The sequence below is a fragment of the Corapipo altera genome, unplaced genomic scaffold (assembly GCF_003945725.1).
Source record: "Corapipo altera isolate COAL_440 unplaced genomic scaffold, ASM394572v1 78, whole genome shotgun sequence".
Lineage (NCBI taxonomy): Eukaryota > Metazoa > Chordata > Aves > Passeriformes > Pipridae > Corapipo > Corapipo altera.
This window is the reverse complement of record NW_020884904.1, coordinates 668,728-693,976: the sequence shown is the minus strand read 5'-3', so window position 1 is coordinate 693,976 and position 25,249 is coordinate 668,728. Positions and strand designations below refer to the sequence as shown.

General features: G+C 37.1%; 1 protein-coding gene across 2 annotated transcripts in view; it reads right to left on the bottom strand.

Moving 5' to 3' along the window:
- Positions 1-422: 422 nt before the first annotated feature.
- SPON1 (spondin 1) overlaps positions 423-25,249 on the bottom strand; it is a 190,534-nt gene continuing 165,707 nt past the window's right edge. Inside the window, exons 8-16 of one of the 2 annotated variants that reach the window (XM_027651245.1) lie at positions 11,359-11,560; positions 9,976-10,116; positions 9,562-9,637; positions 8,942-9,124; positions 8,429-8,599; positions 8,150-8,317; positions 7,110-7,274; positions 4,902-5,165; positions 423-4,155 (exon numbers count right to left, since the gene is read on the bottom strand). In XM_027651245.1, coding sequence (XP_027507046.1) covers positions 3,992-4,155; positions 4,902-5,165; positions 7,110-7,274; positions 8,150-8,317; positions 8,429-8,599; positions 8,942-9,124; positions 9,562-9,637; positions 9,976-10,116; positions 11,359-11,560 — 1,534 coding nt within the window. In that variant the 3' untranslated portion in view covers positions 423-3,991. The remainder of the gene's footprint in view (positions 4,156-4,901; positions 5,166-7,109; positions 7,275-8,149; positions 8,318-8,428; positions 8,600-8,941; positions 9,125-9,561; positions 9,638-9,975; positions 10,117-11,358; positions 11,561-25,249) is intronic. The other variant, XM_027651246.1, reaches the window with a different exon arrangement.

Here is a 25,249-nt window from a genome sequence, read left to right as displayed (position 1 = left end):
AATATCTGTTGAAAGCTTCATAAAATCTCAAGAGTTTTTGAAAGTTCATTTTGAACAGGTTTTTTTTTCTTGTATCACCAGGCTTTAAAATGTGTTCTTTTAAATAGTTTCTCTTTTATTAAAAATCAACAACAGCAACAAAACCCACATGAGAGTAATACACTGTAATTTATGGAATGTTCATGAGTTACCCTGTGACTTCTAGAGAACAACAAACCATTTGACAAAGACCTTGATGCAGACAACTTCCAAGTAGAAAGAATGACTGGTTCTAGTAAAATCCACTCACTCCCAATATTCCATTACCTTGAACAGGATTAAAACGTAAATAGGAACATGACTTGACTCCTCATATTAATAAGTGTTTTTTGGTGTACGTGATCATATTAGTTGAACAGAACCTCATACAAGTGTAAAATTCATAGTAAAGATGTCTTTATTCCAAAATAATAATAATATAATAATAATAATAATAATATGTTAGCCAGACAGCTACAAAACATCTACACAAGACTTTGGTAAGAAATGTTCATGGGAGCTTTTTCATAATTCCACAGCAAACAAAAACAACGAAGGAAATCTAAAAATGCAATTAAACAAAACTTTGTTTAACTTGGTAGGCCACACACACACAGAGTCCTACTGTACATTTGTAAAGCCCCTAACTTTTCTTTTTTGTTATGTGTAAAGCTTCTACAGTTTGTATATTAGAAAAAAAACATACGCACAATGCTAAGATCTGATAGTCGAGGTCTACAAAACTGGAGTGACATCTGTGCTTTCAGTTCAGCAGGATTATTCAGGACATCAGAACGATAACAGTTCTTATTTTTATTGACTGATAATCAGTGGCTATTACACTACTAGAAAGTTTACAGTAACAATGCAAGACTTCTACATATTGTATATCAGAGCTTTTTTTTTTCTGAATAGAAAATCAACCTCTTATTTTTTCTTCATTTGTTTTTGTTTGTGTTTCTTTTTTTACAAAATGTAACAAGCTTAAATATTTCTCTTGTATCAAGTTAGAACAAAGACAAGTGATTTGTAAAATGTTTCAACAGAAAAACAGTGTGAAAAACTGAATCTAAGCAGGAATGATCACACATTTTTGACCCGGTGCAATTTACCTTGTCATTTCATCTATTAACAAGGTGGGGGAAAAAATAATTTCCAATTTTCATAACTTTAATGAGCCTAAGAGAAATGACTGGAAATCAGACTTCTAAGAACAGCCTTCTAAGAGTGAAAAAAAAAGTATACAGAGGATCAAATTAGTGAGAACTACAGAGAAAGGAATGCTAGATTGTTTTAATGGCCTGTTTTGTGAGCACAGTCAGAAAGATATTGTATATTTCCTATATATCTAAAGATGTATTTGGACTATGTAGCCTTTGTCAAAGGGAGCATTTAATGGACAAAACAGCTTGATGAACTGGAACAAACGTGAAAATGAAAATACAACATTGGGTTTAATTGCTTATTTGCTGAAACAGGTATGGTTTCGTAAGAATAGCTTTACCAGTGATAAGGGGTGATGAGATAAAATATGGTTCATGAACTCATAACACTTTTTTTCCATTCAGGAGAAACTTTCTTCTTCTGCTTTCCCTGTCCCAGGCTCTCACAGATCCAAGCCTCCAAAACTACACATTTTATGGTCAAAGATTACTTTTCTGAATGCTCTCAGTAGGGACAGCCTCTGTCAGCTCAGCCAGATGTAGCTCTGCCCTGGCATTGGTCACTGTAGCCCTCCTCTTGCAGCTATCTCTTTCTTCACCCAAAATATGCTCAGCTGGTCACTCCTCCAGCTTCTATATCATTCCACTGTTTTTTTGTTGGGTTTTTGTTTTGGTCACAAAAGGGTCATGTGGAAGGTAAGGTCATAAAGCATTAGAGAGGGACCGACTTGCTGCTATGCTTGTAATGGCAGTGCTACAGAGACATAAACTACAGAATTTTTTAAGAGGCCCAAGAAGGCAAACTATCTTCTGAATTAATATTATTAAGTGAGCCAAGCTGTGCAAAATGTAAAATGTTTGGTTTTAGCATTAAACCTTGTTGTATCCTTTTTTCTCCTCGTTTGGTTGACTGTGGGCTTGCACCCATTTCATTTAGCAGCAGCAGAAGAGGCTTATTACTGTGGTTGGTTCCATTATTTTCCTGGCCCTTCCTTCATTCCAAACATGCAAAAAGCAGTACAATACCTCGAGGGGGTGGGATGCAGCAGCTGTGGAAGTACTGAGCAGCCCTTGCAGTATTCAGTGGAGAAATGCTGATGAAAAGCCCTATGATGTAACACAACCAGCCTGTCTGGGTGCACCCTGTTCAGGTACAGGGGGGTAATGAGAGGATCCCCAGGGTGGTGGCAGTGAAGCTGAACATCCTCAGTGGGTTGTGGTGCACACACTTTAGGTGTGGGAACACTTAAAACCCAGGTGTCAGGTTCTCAGGGTTCTGACCTAGTGTTAAGGAAGTGAGTAAATTATTTAAGGCTGCTTTAAAGACACCAAAAAATAAATTTTGCTCCATTCATTTCTCTCAAGCTTGCTTTAAGAGTCAGTATCAACAGTCTTTATTTTCAGTGCATTGTTTTTACTTCTGTAGAGACATAGGTGTATGCTGCCTTTCCTGGCCCAAAAGACAACAACCTCTTCTCTTTAATGTTATCTTGTTAAACCTACAGGACAATATTGTATTCCAATAATAAGTGAAGCTCAAGGGTCTTGCTGATTACACCTGATTACACATAGGGAAGAGAGGTAAATTCTGCAGGAGAGGGTATAAAATAACAATTAGAAATGTGAGGAGCTATTTTCTAATCTCAGGCGGTTTGTTGATCGCTCAAGTGGTCAGGGAGGGAATTTAACCTGGCTAATATATCTACAAATGGCTAACCTTCACAAATTTAGTCATTTTTAGATTATTCTATACTCTGAGTAAAAAAACCAAACATAAATGACAGTGCTGTAAATGTATTCCTATGTCAACCTGTAATTACTTTTTTAAGAGACTGTCATTGTTTCATTTCAGAGGCTCCCTTCCCTTTGTTTGTCATAAGGGATACATGAGAACCTGGCTCACCTTTTCTCTACCATTTTTGTTATGTTATAAACCTATTTCCCTCTTCATCTGTGATTAACATCCTCGTGAAACTGAATCTAGTTTTTTAGTGTCTCTCATGTGGAAAACTTTGTGACACAGCTGTTGCAACTGTCTCGACCAATTTCTATTAGTTTTGTATCTATTTTGAGAGGCAGTGGATAGATCCAAAATAGGAGTATGGAACCTAAATATATTATGACATTCACATGTTTTCTTTGTGTGCTGTTTTGACTTGAGTGTGTAGTGGTCAGACATCATTATTGATACAAATTATTTTCTTTTTAAGTTTTAATGAAACAAAGACCATTTTGCATGGACCACAGCATCCATTTGAAGAAAAGTATTTAGGATTATTATTATTATTATTATAACTATCAGCGTAACCCAATAGTGTAAAAAGATAAACATGCACCTTTAATATTATTGAACCAGCATTACTGAAATTACTCCTTGGCATAGTTGTGTAATTATGTAGGCACTGCTTTGGATTTTTAAAATCAGATCAAATCAAGAGAGAAATCCTCCCTCATATGAAACATGTCACTTGTGTTAATATGCATGCATCCCATGTCTTTACAAGTAGTATTTCTATATGGCTATTACATGTCCACAGATATGTCTGTATTTTAGTTAAATAACTCATGATGACTTACTATTTTTATGCATTAAGGGCTGGCTGGAGTACCAAAGATTTACTCTCAGCATAAATCTGTGAGGAAACATCTATAAAATATTTTTCTTGCACCAGCAAGACTAAAAAGCAAACCACACTGCAAAAATGAAAACTAATATACACTTTATATTTTTGCTGTTGTTGTTTTAAAAACCAAACCAAGGTTGACTTTCCATTTAGCTCAGAGTGCATCACTTGGAACCTTGTGTTTTGTTAACAAGGATGAACATTACATGCTCTTAGCTCCTTTTTGTCTTTGCAACTAGTAAAGTGAGTACTTTTGGACCTCTTCTTCACCATCATGTAGCGTTCCTGAATTCCACCTCCACAGAGTGTAGAACATTCTGTCCAAGCAGTCCATGGTTTCAGCCTACAAACTGAAAAAATAAGTGATTTGATTAATTTTTTTAATAGTAGCACCACCTGTTAGGTGTAATCAAGGTGCATTTGTCAAACACTGAAAAAAAAAGGATTAAAAAAGAAATTTACTGTCTGCATTATCTACATTATAAAAGACAAACTAACAAATTGTTAAATGTCAGACAAGCATGAACCACAATTTAGCAGTAATTCCTCTTGACATAATGTAAACTATAACCCAAGATATTATGTTTTCTTGATTTGAGGAGTCAGTACTTGATAATATTGTCCCCTATTGAAAAAGCAGTACTAACAGATCTCTCAGAGGAGACTGAGTCTGAATCAGATTATTGAGATGGAATTAATTCAGTTTTGAAATTCAGCATTGGATCCAGGAACAAATGTTTCAGAAGTTTAAAGGCAACTGGATGCAAAGATTATCACCTAGATCTGCAGAAACTGCAGCCAGTCCTTTGCCAGGTCTAAATTTTAGATTTTTTTCACATTCTATTCTTTTGTGTGGAGTAGCTAAAATATTTTCAGTGGTGGGACATGGGCAGATGTGAGCTTTTCTCCAGCTCAGGTCACACTTTAGTATTATTGAACAGGTTTCTGGTGACAGGAAAACGCTGAAAGGGGCTGTGTTTTATTTTATTTCATTGCTAAAACTTTCCCTAGGCTGAAATGCTGGAGTGCACTGTAACTCCTGTTATGCAGAAAAGACAACTAGCCATGAGCATTCCAAAAATGGTTTGACCCTCACCTGGATATTGCTCACTATCTATATTCTTTTGCACTTGTTCACTTCTCCTTTTCTCCCGGGCCTCTTTCCAGCGCCTCTTTTCCATCCCTGGGCCTCGCAGGCATTTCCTCACTCGACACTTTGAACGTTGGACGGTTTCTGGGCACGCTGTTCCTCCAAACTGGGGCTCTATTTTAATCATCCTTGTCCTGATCATATGGCCCTTCCCACACGAGGTGTTGCATTCGGACCACTGGGACCACTCCGTTAGTTCACAGTCGATGGCTGCAAAGAACAAGAAACAGGACACAAAATCCATGAAATCTTGACCATAAGGTCAAGAAACCAGATGTGCCTAATGACTTTTTACACCCTAAACACATGAACACAACTTAAAACTCCAGTCTTCTCAGCAAATGTTTTGAGGCTGCACATCAAAATTTCCTGAGTCCATTCCTAGCAGACTTATTATTTGACACTTTCCTTGATTTCTTCTTCAAGAGTGGTGCTGGCACATCACTAAAATTACAATGAACATATAAATAATTCTCCTGTGTCTTCTTCAATTTTCCCACCCATATGTCTGTTTTGTAATGAAAAGCTGCTGAAAATTGAGTTATATTTCAAAAGAATTTGCTACCTCTGAGATCTAAGCCTTGCTTTCTGGCAGCGTTATGCAATAAGCCATATTCACTAATACCATTATATCTTTTAAGTTTTCATCTTTCAGCACTGCTTAAAGCTTACAGCCCCAGTGAATAATAATCAAAATGATATTTCACATCATTTAAGAAAAGCTGAATGAGCAATTACAGCGTAAAAGCCTTTTTAACCAACACTTTCTGTGAAAAAATTATGTAATTTGTGATAAAACCTCATAAACCAGCTGGCAACAGGATGCTAAAAGCAATCATATCTCATTCATTCAGCAGCACCTTAGGCTATCACCCTTCACAAAGAGTGAAAAGCAACTAGAAATTTGCACTGCCCAACAAGTGGGGGATTTTAATGGAGTAAGGTAAAAAAATCATTGCAGCTGTCTCCACACCATCCACTGGCTTATGTGATATTGGAGGCTGCAAAGTGTATCAAAGTTCACAGATGTGTCAAAGACAGAGAAAGCCTCTTTTGTGCTCTTTTTGTGAGTTAAAAGAATCAATCTCACAGGTGATTTTAACTCTTCTTTCCTTCCTTCCAAGCACACATTCTGCATTTGAGTAAAAACATAGGTTTTATAATTCTGACTTATTTACTATTGGGGAGCTCACAAACTTCAGTTGCCTGAAGTGTGTTAAACAAGTAGAACTGCGAATCCCCTGTACTCCAGTTCTGGAGTGCTGTGTCCATTTCTTGGCTTTCCCATAAAAAAGAGATGTGGACATACCAGAGGATGACCACAAAGACAGGCAGGAGACAGGCTGAAGCATATGGCATATGAGGTAGAAAAAACTGAGGAGGATCTTATTGCTGTCTCCTAGTACAGAGGGGGAGGGTATAGGTAAAACCAAGAGAGAATCTTCTCAGAGGTAAAGGATGAGAGGCAACAGGCACAGAACATGGTAAATTTTGAATAAGTGCAAGACAAATATTTTACGTTGTGATGGTGGCTAGACACTGCAAGAGGTGCCCAGAGAAGCAGTGGTATTGCTATATTTGGAGACAATAAAACTTCACTGAGCATTTCCTTGAGCAACTCTGACTGGGTCTAATCTGAACAGGTTTTCTAGTGTGAAAATCTTAGGTGTCTGGGCAGGGCACGCTGAGGTCCAGTTGAGCTTTAAGCATTCTCTGCCTCATCCTCTTCCCCTCTTCACAGGTAGAAGAGCTGCAGGCTGACCATGGGGACCAGTTTGAATATATGCAGGTCTCAGGGGTATCATCTACAAAGTAAGGAAAGGCATTGAATGTTAAAAATAGTCTTCCATTTTCTCCTCTTCACTTGGCTGGTGATTACTTTAGATTCTAATAGGATATGTTCTTTTCTTCTGCATTCTGTATTGATCAAGATCGATCACAACCATAGGGTTAAGAGAAGCTGAATTTAAAACATGATCATATTCCAGCTCTCAGTTGCTGAAGGTGTAGAGTAACAATAATAATTTTTTAAACAATGCACAGTTGATATTCCTTCCATCTAAGAAGTGATACTTGAGTGGTGATAGAGTTTTGCCCCATAGACTGTTACAATGGTAATTATTCTTCTCTTTCCAGGGGATTCCCCAGACTCACGGCATTCAGGCAGCATGCACTTTTCTGCTTGTTCCAGCTCCTCATTGCAGTCTCCAAGCTCAGCAGCAGATTTCAGCATCCTTTGCCGGGTTCGCATTCCCTTCCCACAGGTTACACTGCAGTCACTCCACTCAGACCAAGGAGAGAGTAGACAGGGGATGGTATCTGACATGAAAATAAAAAGGTAATGAATTCTTTTCATAAATAAATTACAAAGGTATAAATTTTGAAAATAATACAGGTGGAAAATGTACTATGTTTTATCTGTCATCAGCCAATTATACTTTCTTGTCACAAGCTAAATGATGTTGCTGAAGAAGCTCAGAAAACAGTATATTAAATTGAAAGGTTTGCTTGATTTTAATATCTTTTCTTTGCTATCCCTTTCTGTAGCTTATTCTTACCTGCAGAGTCCCAATGCATCTGAGGAATTAATACTTTAAGAAGCTATGTTTCAGTCATAACTCCTGTAAAAAAACCCCTGGATTGTTACAGGGAAGTCAAACTAATCTGGAAGTCAAATTAATCTGGTCTAAAATGTGAAACTTCCGCATTTTATCTACCAAAAACATTTTTAAACTTATCTCTGTCTCTGATGAAAATCTTAATGTTTCTTAAGAAATTAAAAACAACGTTAATAGGAAGGGTGAGACTGGCTGACTGCACAAAAGGAGCACCTCGATTTCTGAATTGTCCACGGGCTAAAAGGAGAGGGCATGGTTTTATTTGTTTTATTTTAGCCTTACGACTAAATATGCCTCATATTCCATAACTTCAGAGTTGTTTAGGTATGGCTTGCTGATATACACACCACTATGTGGGTCATACAGTAACAGGATACCAGCGAACATTCTTTTTTACTGATGCTCCCATCCTGATGGTGAATGCGGTACTTAATGCACATTCCCTAAGAAGCCTAATTTTAAGGAGAATAAGAAAAAGCAACATTGCTTCTAGTTTAGCTATGTTCTTTGTGTGCTGGAACAATGTGTCAGATGATGCCTCCCTGTAGCAGAGGAGACAAACTCCTGCACACTTACGGCATTCAGGCATCATGCACTTCTCTGCCTCTGTAGTTTCTGCCTTGCACATGGATCCATCAGCAGGAGTCATCTTGATCATTCTGTGCCGTCTCTTCATCCCTGTGCCACAGCTAGCACTGCATTCATCCCACTCACCCCATTCAGTGACAAGGCAGCTGCTGGGAGCTATTCGAAGTGGACAGAGGAAATTGTTCATAAGCAGGGCTCATATAAAAAATGGTTTGGCCAGTGCTCGTGTTATAGGCTGGATTTTATCAAGTTAAATAAAATACTTACAGCACTCCTCATTTACAATACACTTCTCAGTCTCTTCTGTAGGCACTTTGCACATGGAGCCATCCTCAGGGAACTGTTTTACATATCTCTCCCTAGATCTGGTTCCCATTCCACAGGAAACACTACAGGGGGACCATGTAATCCAGTCAGACATCATGCAAGTGGAACCATCTAAAATACAGAGAACCATTTCAATAGCAAGTATTGACAAGATTGCTGATAAATCTGTAGCTGCCCATTGCTGTGCAGCATTCACTTTGATGCTGCCTTTCACATTGTCCTTTCCTCTATTGCTTCCTTTACTCCCTTCCTTTATACTGTTGTGTTTTTCATGCACTGACTCAGCTGAAATGCAGAATTGACCACAGACAGCTTCATATGGTGTTCTTTAGCAGCTGTGCCTCTGTTTGCCATAACTGAAGCCATACTACAGCAACCAACAGACTTTAGAAACTTAAAGGAAGGGAAAACCCTACAAGGTGTTCTTCCCCTCCACATTTCATTCCTGATTACCTTCATCACTGCAGCCTGGACCCATGCATGGCTGAAAATCTTGGGTGTCTGGGCAGGGCACGCTGAGGTCCAGCTGAGCTTTAAGCATTCTCTGCCTCATCCTCTTCCCCTTTTCACAGGTAGAAGAGCTGCAGGCTGACCATGGGGACCAGTTTGAATATATGCAGGTCTCAGGGGTATCATCTAAAAAGTAAGGAAAGGCATTGAATGTTAAAAAAAGTCTTCCATTTTCTCCCCTTTACTTGGCTGATGATTACTTTAGATTCTATTAGGATACATTCTTTCCTTCTGCATTCTATCTTCTCCATTTTAGCCCAGAAGAAACAAGAATTACCAATTGCCAGCTTTCATTTAAAAAAAAAAAAATTATCTGAATCCCAAAAGTCTTCTTTCTTTTATCACCTGTATTGTTATTGTCATCTTCTAGGTATATGTGTAAAATTTCTTTACTTTATAAGGGAAGACTAATAGTAGACAGCAGAAGAGATGAAAACCTAAATCACTGTTAGAGAGCAAGTGGAACTTTTGCTACTGAGTCAGTTTTGTTCCTTATCTACAAATGATAGGGGAGAATGAAACAAAATATAAATGAGTACTGCATGAACTAATTTAAAATGTACCTTCTTCTTTTTCCTCCGGTGCCAGATCTGCCACAATATCATCTATGTTATCAGGAACGATATTGCATTGCTCCCCCTGCAAAAACATTATTGTGGACATTGAATACAGGAAATTCATACATGAATGCAGAGAGAGGGGCTAAACCAGTGTTTTGTGAGGCACTACTGCACCTGCAGCACCTTTTTCTCTTAGAATCCCTAGGCATATTTAAAGAAAATCCCCAATTAAGCAGATGCAATAATTTCCAGAAGTAGAAGTAATACCTTAAGACAGTTGCAAGTTTTTTCTTCCCTTAGCTTTGTTGTGAGTAGGGTAAAGAGTGTAGATTTGGGGGAAGGGGGAGGAAAGGTTAATTTTCTGGTTTATGGAGTGGTTTTTTGCACTCACTTGAGAATTTTACATGTGTATTATACCTTACGTGCAATTCTCTCAATGACAACTCTGGCTACCAGCTTGATAGATCCTCCTTCTGGATCATAAAATGGACTTTGGGGATGATCTAAGCTTGTAAGTGGTCTGATCTTCTCCTGAGGCACCGTAGGTTTGTTAGGAGACTGCAATCAAAAAGGAAAAAAATGTTTAAAAAGAAAGTATTAATTAATAATACAATTAATCTGTAGAAATAAAAACTTCTCTGGGATGCTAAATTGCAAAATTCCTGTGTAAGATGAACTTGTTACATTCATCCTTAATGGTAAGGGGTTTTGGTTTATTTTTTTGGGGGGTTGGGTTTTTTTGTTGTTGTTTTTTGTCAGTAAGTACTTCTCTAATAGTTCAGGATTCAGGCTGAAGCCGGGTTAACAATAAGATGCATGCCTTGTTGTCTGGTTAAGTAACTACATTAATTAAAAAAAAATAAATTATTCAATATCCCCCCAGAGCTGTATTATAACTGGAGAAACTCCTCAGGTTCTAAAGAGGCTGGGTCTGAAAGACAAAATCATCCACATCTTGTCATCTGACATGGGAATATGTGTCCTATTTGAGGATGTGACTAGTCAAGTCTCACTTCATTTGTCTGTACTGCCTCCATAGACACACAGTGTAGGTACCTGTCACCTATGGACACATAACCTGTTCAATTCACTTGACATAACCCATTTGGTCAAAACCAGGACTTTACCTGAGGATGATTTGAATCTCTTCCTAGACTGAGAGAGTGATGAAGGCAGAGAAAACGGATGATTTTATAGTCTCACGATGATGAGAAGTTGAGTTTCAATCCTTGCTGTAGGGAATAGTTATAGTTTTCTGTGCCAAACAGAACAGCTGGCATTGGATTGAAACAGTCCAAAACTCAGGGGTTGGACACCTAAATGCTAAGTCCTCTGTGTATTCAATAGCTGAATACAAGCGGTGAACATGAGCAAGAAATTCTTTACAAGTGGCCAAGCACTGGAAAAGATTGCACAGAGAGAGGTGGAGTCTCCCTCACTGGAGATATTCAAGAACACAATGCTGTGCAACGTGCTCTGGGATGACCCTGCTTGAACAGGGAGGTTGGACCAGATGACTCATGGTTGTTCCTTCCAACCTTACTCACTTGTGATACTGTGGTAATAACATCCCAGGTGAATGAAATGTTATCCCCTTAATAATAATGCTTAAGGACTTCAGACAAAATGACCAACAGCAACTGTAGCTAACATCTGTTTAAATGACTTCTAATTAATTTTAAGAAAAATTTTTGCTGGAGTTGTATAAAGTCTTGTAGGACATTACCATGGATCAAATAGCTTTCACTCTTCTATGCTTTAAGGTAATATATTTGAATATATTAAAAATAGTCCCTATACCTCGTAGGTAACACCGCTGTCCGTGCCAGCATCCCAGGGGATTAAATCCTGAACAACTTTCTGGACCCAGCCACAGTCCTTGGTGCAGAGATCTTCGGCAGAGAGCCCCACATTCCAGTCGGGGCTGGGGCCGAGCATGGTGAGGAAGGACATCAGGTGCCGGTGGCGATCGACAGAGAACTCAGCAGAGGGAGCAGCTCTCCTGCAAATCCAAAGAAAGACTATTAAAAACTGCATCCAGCTTTACTGCTACGGGGAATTCAAACTCGGAAATACTGAACACCAGCATGACACCGTGTCTGGTTCATGGGGATGGAGGAGCAAGACAGGGAGAGGGCAGCTGCTCAGCACTCCTGAGCCTCAGTCTCCATAAGGCTTTGGCATCATTCAAGATTTGCTGTTTAATGGGTGAAAGAGATGTAGCAACACAGAGCTGCAGCAGTATGCTTACACCTTAGTGATATAGTAATAAAACATCCGCCACAACGTTTAAAAAAATTAGGACTAAAATATCAGAGAAATACCCTGAGGCCTTGATTGATTTTTTACCCCTCGTAAAAGTTCTAAAGTCGAAAGTTCTTGGAAGTGCTACTGTGTGTGTGTAGGTGTGAAAACCACTCATAATAGAGTTTGAGTGCTCGTGTTGAGACATTAATGGCCATTGCCAGCCCCAGAGAGTTCAGCCAAGACTTTTGCAGCTTTCTGCCAGTGGATGTGAAAAGGCCTCTATTCATCCAGCCTTTGTCAGCCGTTCCCTCAGGAAGAAATCTGCTGAATCATGGAGTGCTCTGTGATGCTGATGAGCAACTGCCACATCCCTGTGCACATGGAAGTGAAATCAGGCCTGACTGGAGGCTTCTGTTCACAGAAGCTGGACCTCTTTGTGGCGTTTTTCTCGAGAGCAACAACAAATGCAGAATTATTTAAAATATTATTTTGGTAATTTTGCTCTGCCAAATACTGATCTGATATCAACCCAAGTTTTCTTCAACTACAGAACTTAAGTAAATGCAGAGTCAGGTCAAGTTGGTGGGGTTTTTTTCTCATTTTTGTGCCAAACCCCACTGTTTTAGAGCATCTAAAGACCACATTTATTTTAAGTGAAGGAGGGTTTGCTGTGTTTTTTATCTTTCCTTTTTTGGTTAGGTACCTTATAATAGTGCAAACACACCCAAAATAGTGTACATGCACTGTTCTACTATAGTCTTAAGGAGTTTATTCTTCCTATAAATCCTTGTATACCTGTAAAAATGCAGTATTTTATTTCTGTGGTTTTTTTCTGGCTCAAAGGACTCTCAGCACATTAGAAAAAAACCAGAACAGCACAAAGACAAAGATTTTGAGTAGTTAACACACAGTATCAAATGTGAGCTATCTAAAAGTTAGCATATCTACTTCCCCTTCAAGAGGCAAGTTTCAGAAATAGGCATTTGCTAATGAGTAAAATGGCCACTTCTCTTCCAGAGTCTTTAGAAGTTGTTTCTTACTGTGTAAATTATCTTACATTGAATTAAAGACTCTGAGCAGAAGAGTTGCTAAGCATTTGATGTCATTAATCCTGCCTTTCCCAGAAAGTAATGCAAATGACTTTTTTTTTTTTCCCATGAGACGTAGAAGTCTGGTTTCAGTGTGTCTTTGTAAAGTAATAAAATAATGAATGATGATATCAACTTCGCTCTGTGAATACAGTATCCTGTATATATTTGTCAAGTACCTAGCAATGATTAGTCTTAAAAAGCCTGTTAACTGACTTCAAGTAACTAAAGGATTTACTGCATTATAAGGATTTTTTAAGAAGTCCCTATAGGAATTTTATATTTCAAACAGCACAAAGCAACAGTCTGAGCAGTACACTGTAAGAATAACACAGAGATGTGTGTTTGTATACCTGATCTTTAGATGGAGAAAATGTCTAATATGGATATTGCAGAACAGATATGCAGGTCAGCAAGGGCAATGCAAAGAGAGGAAGAGAGAGTAGTTTAAAGGCAGAGGGTTGGGAATCACTTGACTGCTTTAGACACATAGTGATGGAAGACTCTTGTCACCTGTTACTCTTGTGTTAGTCATGTACAATTAAGGCTTTGAATGCTCTGTTAGGAGAATTAATATTATTCATCATATCAAGATAAATTATTTGCGTATTTAAATTATGAGAGTATTTAAATTATAATTGTATCAATGTTCAAATTGTGTAAAGGAACACTTTAGTAGGAGATACTCTTTGCCTACAAACTTATGGATGTGTTAAACGATATCAGTGAACTTGAGCCTCCCACATTTTTCCAATTTCAGAGCACATTGCAAAAAATCACCTACTTGGACAGATAGGTAGTGTTATGACCATTGTACTGTATTTTATCCCATCACAGTTTAACATAGAAATGTGAAGATTGGTAGAGGACAAATGGAGGCATGTTCTTTTCTCTTCCTTCCTCCAATCCACTGCAGACAGGTACCCAATGCACACACACACTTTGGCTGCAGTGCAGCACAAAGTGCTAGGTTGGACATTGTAAAAATCTTTATATGCAGTTTAAGAATTAAATATTTAAAATGTTCTATTTCATGCATATAAAGATATATATACATAAACATAAAATGCCGTTGTTGCATTTGCTGCTTTATTCTACTAATTAATTTCTGTGTGGATACTTCTAAGCACTATGAATATAAATTTGAACAACTGTTGTATGGTGTTGCCCAAGGTTGAACATTCTGAGTCCTTCTTGAGTTACTGTAATTAAGGAAAAATTGGCCGACCTAAGGCACCATCCATATCCACTCCTTGGGTACAGGGATAGGCACTGACTGGGCTTAGACAACAGAGAACTCTGATGGGGGTTTTTTGGGTTGTTTTTTAATAATCTGACAAATTTCAATGATGGATTTATGAAGTTGGCAGGAGTCTAAATTCTTCATGTGTACCTCAGCAACACATCTGGCCCAAGCATCCTAAAACTGCACTATGGAACTCTGTGAAGAAAACCGGTGTTAAGATGTGCTCAGTATGCCCTAAATCCAACTTTTTTCATTTTAGTATTGTCAACTCACTGGACAAAATAGGAATGTGGATCATCTTCTTTCTCTCTTTAAAGGCTTTCAAATCTCAAGGAAGTGTTCTTCCATGACAGGTTAAGCACGTTTGGTAAAGCCCACAGGAAAACCTGAAGTTTGTAGCTGACTGATGTGAATTTGCACTAAGAGACAAACAGGTCCCTTTTCCTTCCCCTGTACATACATGTGCTTCAAACTAAACAGGAGCTGCAAAGCAGATCCTAAACATTAGGTAAGTACCAGATGACAGCCCTGAGAACCCCACAGGGCAGGGGAGTCCTGCTTTCCTTGGCTGAAGCAGACAGTACTTTTCCACTGTGAGCCTGAGCAGCCTGCTGGCAATTCCTGTCACATAGTACAGAGTGAGGCAAAGTACTAGGCAGTGTCCTGCATCCTAATATTTTCCATTCCCTTTATTTCTATTCTATTTTGTTTTTCTTAGGATGATTAGGATCTCCAGCTACAAGTTGTGTACTGAGCAGTGTAAGAAAATGGTCTTTTTTTCTCCCCCATATTTGTGTGTGTGTGTGTGTTGTGGTGTTTAGGATTGTGGGTTTTTGTTTAGGTTGTTTGGATGTTTTTTTCCCTTTTTTAAGGCTAAAAGAGCACAAACATGATTTTGCTTTGCAAGTTTTCTCCCCAAGTGCCAATCTAGTTGCTATCACTATTGGGGGTGGGGGTTAAAAAAGCCTTTGACAAACCAACAGAAAACTCAGCTTGGTGCAAAACATGTTTTTGAGTGTCGAATCAATATTGTTGTGTTCTGATGAGGTCCCTGAAAAAGGTAACAGAGCCCACACAAGGAAGGTGGTTGTGTAGAGCTATAGGATAGAAATAGCAAAAATTATATTTTGTAGAATGAAACTTTGTGGTTACTTCTGGTTTAATATTTGGTTAACATACAAGCAGGAAAAGGCAGCCTGAGCATATACTCGGGGTTTTTTTCTAGGATACTAACTAGCTCAACAAATAAGACCATTTGTAGGGTTGAGCTTGTACCACTGGAATCAATGTGCATTTTGCTACAAGATGTTACGTGGACTATATTCATATAAGCAGACTATTTGCCTCACCCATGCATAAAGAATTTTCCAACAACACAAAAGCTGATTATATAAGGACAAATTTGAACATGAATAGCATCGGTATTTCCACTGCAAAGTTCTGTGTAGTGCAGAGACTCTCTTGCTTGCTCCCCAGGCTGGCTACTAGAGATGATTTTAGGTGGGGCAGCACAAATGCAAATAATTTTTTGAAATAAAATAAACCAGCGTATTAGATACTTGTTTTGCAGCAGTGGAGGAAAAGCCAGCAGTCCAAAACATCTTCAGAAATACTGAAGATGTGCAGTGCTTCATCACCATCCAAGTTCTGACTTTGGTTATGGGGAAAAAATAATGTGATTAAGTGGGCAATTAGAGAGAACAGGGGAGTGTAAAATACTAATTTTTATGATAGCCTTTTGAAATTAAATTCTAATTCAAGTAGTCTTATATATTTTGTGCTGGGGAAAAAAAAATCTGATATATACCATGGAGTGAATAACTATATGGAGCATAAAGTAGTTTGAAATAGCTCTCCAGATTTTTTCACAGAGCTGCATTAAGTTATAATCATCCTAAACCCACTATTAGAGTCTGGATATTAGATTCATTTGAGTATACCAGGATCTGATCTTGCTTGTGCTCAGGATAAAATAGTAGCTTCTTCAGATAGGAATAAAAAAGTGGAAACAGCAGAGAAAACAGCCTGAAACTGATGATTGTTGGAGGTGGGGCGTGTTTGAAAGCCATGTGGACCCCATCACCAGTGGTTTAATATCAGTTCTAGGTGGTGCTGCTGATGGGAAAACACAATATTTTTTTTAAGTTAAGAGTTTAGCTGATTACATGACCAAAAACTGAATATTTTGGAAATACTAAATTAATTGTCTATTCTACCCCTAGTAAGCAAAAGCAGCATCCTTCTTTTTCAGAGGTTTACATTGCATCACATCTAAGCTTTCCAGGATGAACATTCTTATTTACTCATCTTTAGAACTTTTTGCTGTTGATACAAATAACTTTATGAGCATGAAAACACACTTCACACTCTTGAACTTCCAACTCTGCACCACCTACCTACCAGCAGCACCTACACAACATCTGTTTTATTGAATAAAGTCATAACATCCTGAATAGTGAACTAGCTTCAAAGAAGAGAAAGGAAGAAAATTAAGATCTAAAACTGAACGGAAAATACTCTCCTAGAAATCTGAAATTAATAGAACAAATTAGGTAGCATATTTAGGTGATGTGCTATTAAGAAAACCACATATGAAGTGATGGAAAAGAGTTAGTACCACACTATATGGACAACAAAGTTCTGTGCACAGGTATCAACACTTGAAAGTAAACCCAGAACTTCAGAGTTGCACAGAAGGAAGGGGAGAATCTTTCTTAAATCCTGCTTAAGTGCAGGGCAGGTAAGCACTTAAGCTAATGAATAATTTAAACATGTACATGTCCCAAAAGAGCCAGGGGAAGGAAAGCTACAATAACATGAACATTGACTCGATGAAATTTGACTGACATCCGTACAGAAAGTTGAAAAGCATGTTAGTGCCAAGCTGTGTCTCAGAGCACCAAATCAGAGGAGGTGACAGCAAGAGTTTGGCTGTTTTATTTCATAATGAAAGAATGAAGAAAGCCACAAAACTTCTTATACATTTAGCATTTGGACTACGAAAAGGCCTACATAACAACCTCTTACCTTTCTGTGTGTAAGATCTTAAAATGAGAATGTTGCCTAAAACCAGCTAAAAGGGATGGATATGTTATGGTATATAGAACTTGGGGATTATGTGATTGCCACTGACATTTAAACCAATCATCAGAGCAAATGTTTCTCTAAAATATCATTAATCTGAGGGGTTTTTTTTAAGCATTACAAAAGGAAGGGACTTCACGGAGCTCATCTTGCAGACATTCTCATATTGTCATCTAAGCATATCTGGGTTGCTAGTGTAGATAATAATGATATATTATTCATTGAAATACCAGCTATTTTATTTAATCCCTTCATCCATCAATGGGTATACTGTTTTTATAGGATTAACAAATGTGAACAGGCTATCTACACAAAAAATAAAATAAATCTCAGATATCTCAAGTTAGGGTTGCAGTTTCTAAAACTGCTTATTTTTATGTGTGTTCTTTGCAGGCTGTCACAAACCACTTAGGTGTGGTTATCCCACATGGTGCTGGCAACATTTACTCCTGCTTAGAATAACTTTGTGTCGCTTCTTAGATCACTTACTGAGCATTCACAGTCAAACCATGTGTCAGGAATCACTGGACAGATTCAGGAAACCTGAATCTGATTTGCTTCCCTGGAGTTTTGGGGCTACAAATTGTCTGCCCAAAGTAATTACCAAGCTATTTACACAGAAAATCCTACGGGATGTTGTAAGAGCATGGTTGCTTTTTATCTATCTCCTTTTTCAACCTGGCTGATCTGCACGCCACGCACTGTTTGTCCTGAGACAGACCAGTTCTTCAACCCAGCATAAGAACCATCACAGCCTGATCCTTTCCTCTCCCATTAACAATATCAGATAAACAGCATAGATTTATTTATGAGACTGTGTTAGCAATGAACTCTGACTTCCTATCAATTTAATTTATTGTGAATATTAGATTACCACAAATATCTCCTTTTAACAAAAAAATACCACGATGCTGCTCACTGGAATATCTAAAAAATGTAAATACTCTTTGAAAATCCTTTCAAAAAGTTTAACATAGTATTGTCTTGCTTTTCAAAACCATTTAATTTGCAAATGTTGTAAAACTGGAATTGCATTTTATATTTCCCCAGTCCCATTGCAATCTCTGATGTCCAACACTTTTATTAATACAATACACATTCCAGTTCTTTGAGCGTCTCTATATATCTAACATGCACATACCTTTTGGTATCTAGAGATGTGAATTAGAGAAAAGGTTTAATTATCATTGCATTAATAAAAATGCAATGGGAAATTTGAAATTTCGCAAATAGATTTCTATTCACTAGAAATTTAAATGGCAAATTGTTCCTGTTACTTGGTGAGTATTTACACAAGAATGAGGAGTCAGAATTAGTAAGTAGACATATAATTGCATGAAAATAATGCTTACTTGATTACTCACGAAATTATAAAGGGAAATTATTTTGGCTCAAGGAAAGACAACAGATGGTTGGGAAATAATCATAAAACAGTAACTACCAATGGGAGGAACATGTACAGAACACAAAGACAAGGACAGAATGGGATGGGTAAGTTTGATTTAACTGGATGGCCATTAACTTCTATGAACAATTAGTATAAAGTCCTTGCAGTGATTATTCTTAGTTAAATCTTTTCTGTGTTTTAATATTCAACTTTTTCCTTGCCTAGTGACATTTGAATTTTAGGTGGAAAGTAAATGGTGACAGAAAATGGAACTGCCATATGTGCTTGCTCTGACAAAAAATGATCCATGATTTTTTTTCTTTTCCGACAAACACATATGTTCTTGCTTAGGTGTTGGGTTTTTTTTTTGAGATTGAATTATGAATGTCTTAACATGGGTGTCAGACCATCTGTCAGACAATGAAGTTTCCCTAGGTCTCAATAATACACATAACACTTAAGACAATCCTTTTTTTATAAGAATAATATAGTTTGGTGATTAGGGCTTTTTTTAGTCAACACTTAGTAAATGTATATAACTATAAATGGTACTCAGGTACCATTAGGTACTTTACAATAGCATGTGAATGCATACTAAGAGAGGTAGAAGTTTGCAGCCTTGAGCTGCTAATATGCAACTCAACAGTATTTTGTTCTGTTGTCTGTGAAAAAATAGGAGAGTGCTATCTTCTCATTTAAATGGAGCTCTGTAGAGACATAAAACTAGAGTGAAATAACCATGTTGTAAGGGCAGCACATGTTGTTAGGTTTACTCACTCTTGTTTTGTTCCTGAAATATTAATAAATATTAATAAAATTGTAATTCATATGATTAAATCTTTTATCTTATATTAGTTATTCAAATATATACATGCATTTTGAGCTCAATCACAACCAATGTCAAATATAGATGAATAATAAAAACATGTAAAAATGTCTATTATTTTATATGGATTTTTTAAAAATGTGTTTTGTCTGAGATTTAGTTCAAGTAGAATTCTGGTTTTGGTGAGACAAATATTTCTACTTCTTGGATAAAATTTAGAACTTATACTTAAAGAAACCCTAAAAAAACTAGATAAACTTTATGTTTTCAATGTGAAACAATAAATTTACTGTTTAGATCCAAGTCTTACACGAACACTTTCATCTTGAAGTCAAAGCCTTTCAACAGAAGCGTTTTGATTAGGTCTGCTGATGGATAAACTACTCGTTCAACATAAATGTCTCCTGCATCCAGCTGTGAGGAGCCTACTGACACATCTGTGAACCTTCCAAAGTCACACAGGTGGGGATCACCTGACGGATTAGGGTCCGTAAAACAGGACATCAACAAGGTGGAGGAATGATACACGGCAGGAAGGAAGGATATACCACAGGAAATTTTCTGACATAAAATACAGTTTAACCATTAGCCAAGTGAAAAGCTGGAGCCCTCAGAATTATTTCACAGCTCCAAAGATATTTATGCATTTTCCTTCACGTTATCAGAAGCCACAGCCAACTTTTTCCCTCTGTTTTGTTTTGTTTTCGTGTATTGGATTGTCCTTTATGCATTGCTATTTCTGATTAGACTGGGGGTTAGAATTCTATTTTTGACGATATTAAGCTTCACTGGATGAATCCCCACTATCTATAAAATCATAAAAGGAGGAAATAGCTGAGCTAGACACACCATCGTGTTGCCATGGAAACAAGAGACTCTGTCTGGTCTCTTCTCATTCCTGTCATTTTGTACACAAAATCTCCAAACTTTGAAAATGTTTTCTAGTACTGTGCTGTCATTTTGTGGAAGGAAACTTCATTTACATCTAGACTGACAGATATTGGCTTTTTTATCCATTTTAGGGAAAAAAAAAAAGTAAAGACATGCTGTAGTGGCACTATTGAAATAAAATGTTGCCATACAAGAATCAAAACAGTTGCTTTATAGAACATCATATTTGGGGGGTGGGGGAAAACAACAGAAATCTTTGCAGGCTATCATCATTTTCCATTCCTGGGATGCACGTCACCAAACAACTTAATATAACTTTTAACTGTAAGGCTAAAATAGTACATCCATGCTCATAAAAGATTACACTTAAAAAGCACAGAGCTACCAGAACATCGTATTTTCATTTTTTATTGGTGTATCTCTGGCAGTAGTAGGTACTGTAGAATGCCTAGAAAGTTCTGCAAGAATTGTTACTTCCACAGCTTGTGACTAACTAGGTCTTTTGAAAGTCTAGCCCCAGAAATATTATTTATTAAAAATTACACTCCTGTTCCCTTGTGAGCAGTTGACCATGGAACCTGAGTTTTTTACAAAGCATTTTCATCATGTTCACATAACACTCTACAAGGAAGTATTTTTTCCATACAGCTGTTACAAGAGATCTCATCCAAAAAATTGAGTCCATAAATCTGAACAAGATATTTACTTTAATCGAAGTACTTTCCTTTCTCCTACAGATAATGTATTTTTCCTCTGAGAACTGGCTTCTTTTTGCCTTTGCTATATTTCCAGAGAATGCTTTTATTATAAAGACATTAATTTCTAAGAAAATCAGCTTGTATTTGAACATTTCTTAGTTTTAGGACTTCAGGATAATTTTTTTTGCTTGCAACTAACGTAAGGAAAATAACACATATTGTTGAATCCCTTAAGAATGAGCATTTCATATTTGCATGTCGGTGTGTTGTATAAATTCAGGTCCTGATTATATCTTGCAAGAGTAATACTGCCAGCCATGATACAGCATGCAAATGCCAATTCATGTGTGCTGCTTTTCTCCACTTCTTCCTGCAGTTTCACCAAAATAATTCACTTTTAACTATTAAAAATAGTTTTTCATTCCAAAAAGCTTCAATCCAAAAATGTTTCCCCCACCAGCCTGCGCTCTGCATTCTGATTTTGTTCTCACTGCATTTTGCTGACTTCCACTAAGGCTTCTGCAAAATTACTGCTCATCCATTTATGCTTTACATGGCATCTCTGATAAGGTCAGTTTCTGAAGAAATAATGAGCTAACAGATGTTACCAAGCCATCACAGGAATACTGAGATCTCTGTACATTCATTAAACTTGGTCAGATGTGGATTAGTTTTTCAACTCATTGATCGTCAAGTCATTTTTCCAAAGGATGGCAACACAAGACCTTAATCAATAAGCAGCTATTATAACACTCTAAACATAAGTAAAACATTGTATTTTCCTCTAACTTGGCATGAAAAATTGAAATTTTCATACTCACTATGCAGAGAAATTAAACCAATTGAAAACAAGGTATTGTAATCAGTATCCTACAAGGTGAGCTATAAGTGATACGTAACATTTCCCACATTTTGCACTTGTTAGATAAATGAGTCCATTGGTCAAATTCACTCAGACAAGAACATAATTGAACGTGCTATTTCTCTCTGTTCAGGCAATCTTGAAATCACTTTCTACTATTCTGTGCCAGCAATGAATTGCAAGGTGCAATGACAGTGCACAGCATCCTCTATGAGTGCAGAGGGACAAGTATCTCCAGGTGTTTTAGGTGAGATGCACTTCTGAGGTGAATTTCCCTTTGTGCTCTGGTTTATATCCTGGAGCAATCTCGGAGTGCAGACCTGATTTCTTTCTGACTAATCTATCCCTGGAGCTTTTCCTCTGCTCTCCTGCTGCCAGCAGGCAGCCACATTCCATGTGACCTGAGTGGTGGCTGCCCAAAGCAATCTCCGATCCCCAAAATCTGTCACTTCCCGAGCACTGTTTCACACTCCAGAGCTGCTCCTGCTGCAGTGTATTTCTTACAGATGCAGATGGCTTAGGTAGCTGTTCATTATGGACACTGCTCAATTTATAAATACGTACACTGTAGAGATTGTAATGCTTTCACCATAGAACTAAAGCAGGGGTTTAAGTTTAGACAAGGCACACCTCACACAAAATCTTTTTAAAATATTCCCAGAGCTCCTATTTAAGGGAAAATGTGGGCCATACAATACAACATTACAACTTTTATTCTTATAAAAGCGCGGATGTAATTGGAGAGAGTCACTCAGGGAATTTAAAGAATACTTTCAAGCATCTCAAAATTTAAATCAACTCATCTGTCAAGAGAAAAGCACATCATAATTCTTAAGAAAAAAAATAGTATTTTCTTTTTGCATAGCATAAATCCAGTGGGATGTCAAATATAACCACATTTCACTCATCCCACTTCATTACAATGGCAAGTCACTGAGAATGAATTTGTAACTCAGGCAGTTCATCAGCCTATTCCTCATTTCAATTCTTCATGCTATAGCTGCCAGCAATTTTATATCTCCTTTTATTTTCAGCTGTTTATGACAACTTGTTATCAATGAGATGGGCTTGTACAAATTTAATTGTTTCTTTGCTGGAAGTTTGATTTTCCTGGGTGCAGCTGCTATCGATTGAAACGATGTTATTGTGAATGCAGCGTCCTTCAGGCACAGCAAAGCTGCTGTTACAGTGGCAATGACTAGTTTGGGTTTTATGGCTGGCTTCCCAACCACGTGCTAGCCAAGGAATGGTCACACTACTGTGGTCAGAGATCTGTTGCTATTGCAAGCTATTAGCTGCAGTTAAGAACATAAGCAATTTTTGCCCCCAAGAATCCCTACAATGGTCATTAAAATTTACTTCAGGTAAATTCAGGCAGCTGGGTACTATCTTAGCATTGTAGTTACATTTAAGTTCAGTTTAAAATCAGCTATTCTTTTTGAACTGTTCATTCTGTCCACTTTTCTGTATGGAGAGAGGTTGCTGTTTTTATAGCAAGAGTTAACTCCACTCACTTTTCTTTATTAAAAGAAAATTCAAGGTAATTCAACCACAGGCACGTCATAAGGTGTTCAAAGGGTTAAATCAGCTATGGAAGGATATATCAACCTAAAAGGTAAAAAAATGCACAAACTTTACTATTTTAAAGTACAGAGGAACTGGTAGATGGATGAATGTAGCACTCAATTAGGAGAAAATGTCTAACAAGTATGCAAGAGAAATGAGCATTATAAGGAATATAAGAAGTAGAAATAAATAATAAGCTTCCTTATTTCTATATAACCTCCTGCTGATGCTTAGTCAAACAAGGAAAAAATATACATGCATGATTTATTTTTCGAATCATTAGGCGAAACAGTGTTTGTAAGCAATTTGTATAACCAAATATTCATGATATGCAGTGCACAGATGATTAAAGGGCTATGATATGAGCTTTTCTTACCACTTTGGAGAAAATAAAAAATAAAATTTATACAATGCCCATTACAGCTGGTTAATTTTTGTTCACTCTGTATTTTGCCCTTCTGAATGCCATTTAAACCCAAACACAAGTATGTGTGTTCAAGTGTGTTTGTTTGGGATTTTTTTTTAAGTTCTCAGGGCCTAATTAATTGAGCAACTGAGTACTTTACTCATTTATAATGTAAATTTTTATAAATTACATTCTGATACCAATATCAGCCACTTACGGGTAGCTATTTATTTATTGCATGGCAAGCCAGGAAATAATTTCAGCACTCTTAATGGTACAAGAGTTATATCAACTGAAAATGAGCATCCAATCTCAGAATTTACTCACCCAGACATCATGCAAAACTGAATGTTTGTGACTTCATAATATTTAAAAAGAAATTATAGTACAATTTCATTTCATATCAAATATTTCAAGGGGATGAATAGGAAGTGGAATGATTGAAGAAAATTAGTAGGTTTTTTTCAATGAATTTTGGTTTGCAAGCTATGAGGAATTTGGTGTGGTACTTGAGAATAATTCTATCAGGCCTCAACAAAATGCTCTAGGAGGGCTAACTCACAGAATTAATGTACAGACATTGTCAGTTCTCTAGTCTCCAGGGCTCTGGGTATTTCATTATTTTTTATCTCTGTTATCAAAGCTGAAAGGTGCATTGATTTGAATATTCACCTCTCAATGCTGATTAAAATTTAGTAGAGAACAGCATTTGGCACTGCCACTGGGATACTGAGCGAGACACAGCAAACATCTGCCTCCAGAGGGAAACAGAAGGAGGATTTCTGTTTGGGTTCGGTGTGTTGGTGTGTTCCTACCGAGCTGGCAAGCTAATGAAACACTCCAAACGTAGGTAACACAACAAGGTACCTACCTGATTTTTAATATAGCCTATAAATATTTTTTAGTGTAGATCTTATTAAAAGAAAAATGCCAGCTTTAGTCGTGGCTCATGTGCGTGTACATTTTATCTGCATATGCAGTTTAGAAAGAAATAGATAATTCACATAGATGAATAGGTAAATTAATTTTTCAAATCCTGTAGAAAGACAGGTATACAGATTAATTACAAAAATCCTAAAAAGAGAGAAGAGATTACTTCTAGTAGATTTTCAGAAAATCTTAAAATGATTCTTCAAATAACATATTTAATTTTTTATGGGACAACACCAAAAGAAATATCTGAAACTTTAATTCTGTAGAACTACTCCATTTATTATGCAAATATTGTAATTTTGTCTTATTTCTAGCACAGAGAAATTAACCAAGTAATAGAAAATCAATTTCAACTATACTCTACTTTAAAACTGCATCTTTGGTTGAACAGAAACTTTGGGGTTTTGAAGTTGAATTCAGTAAACAACAGCCAAAAGAAGAAGACAAATTCAAGTGT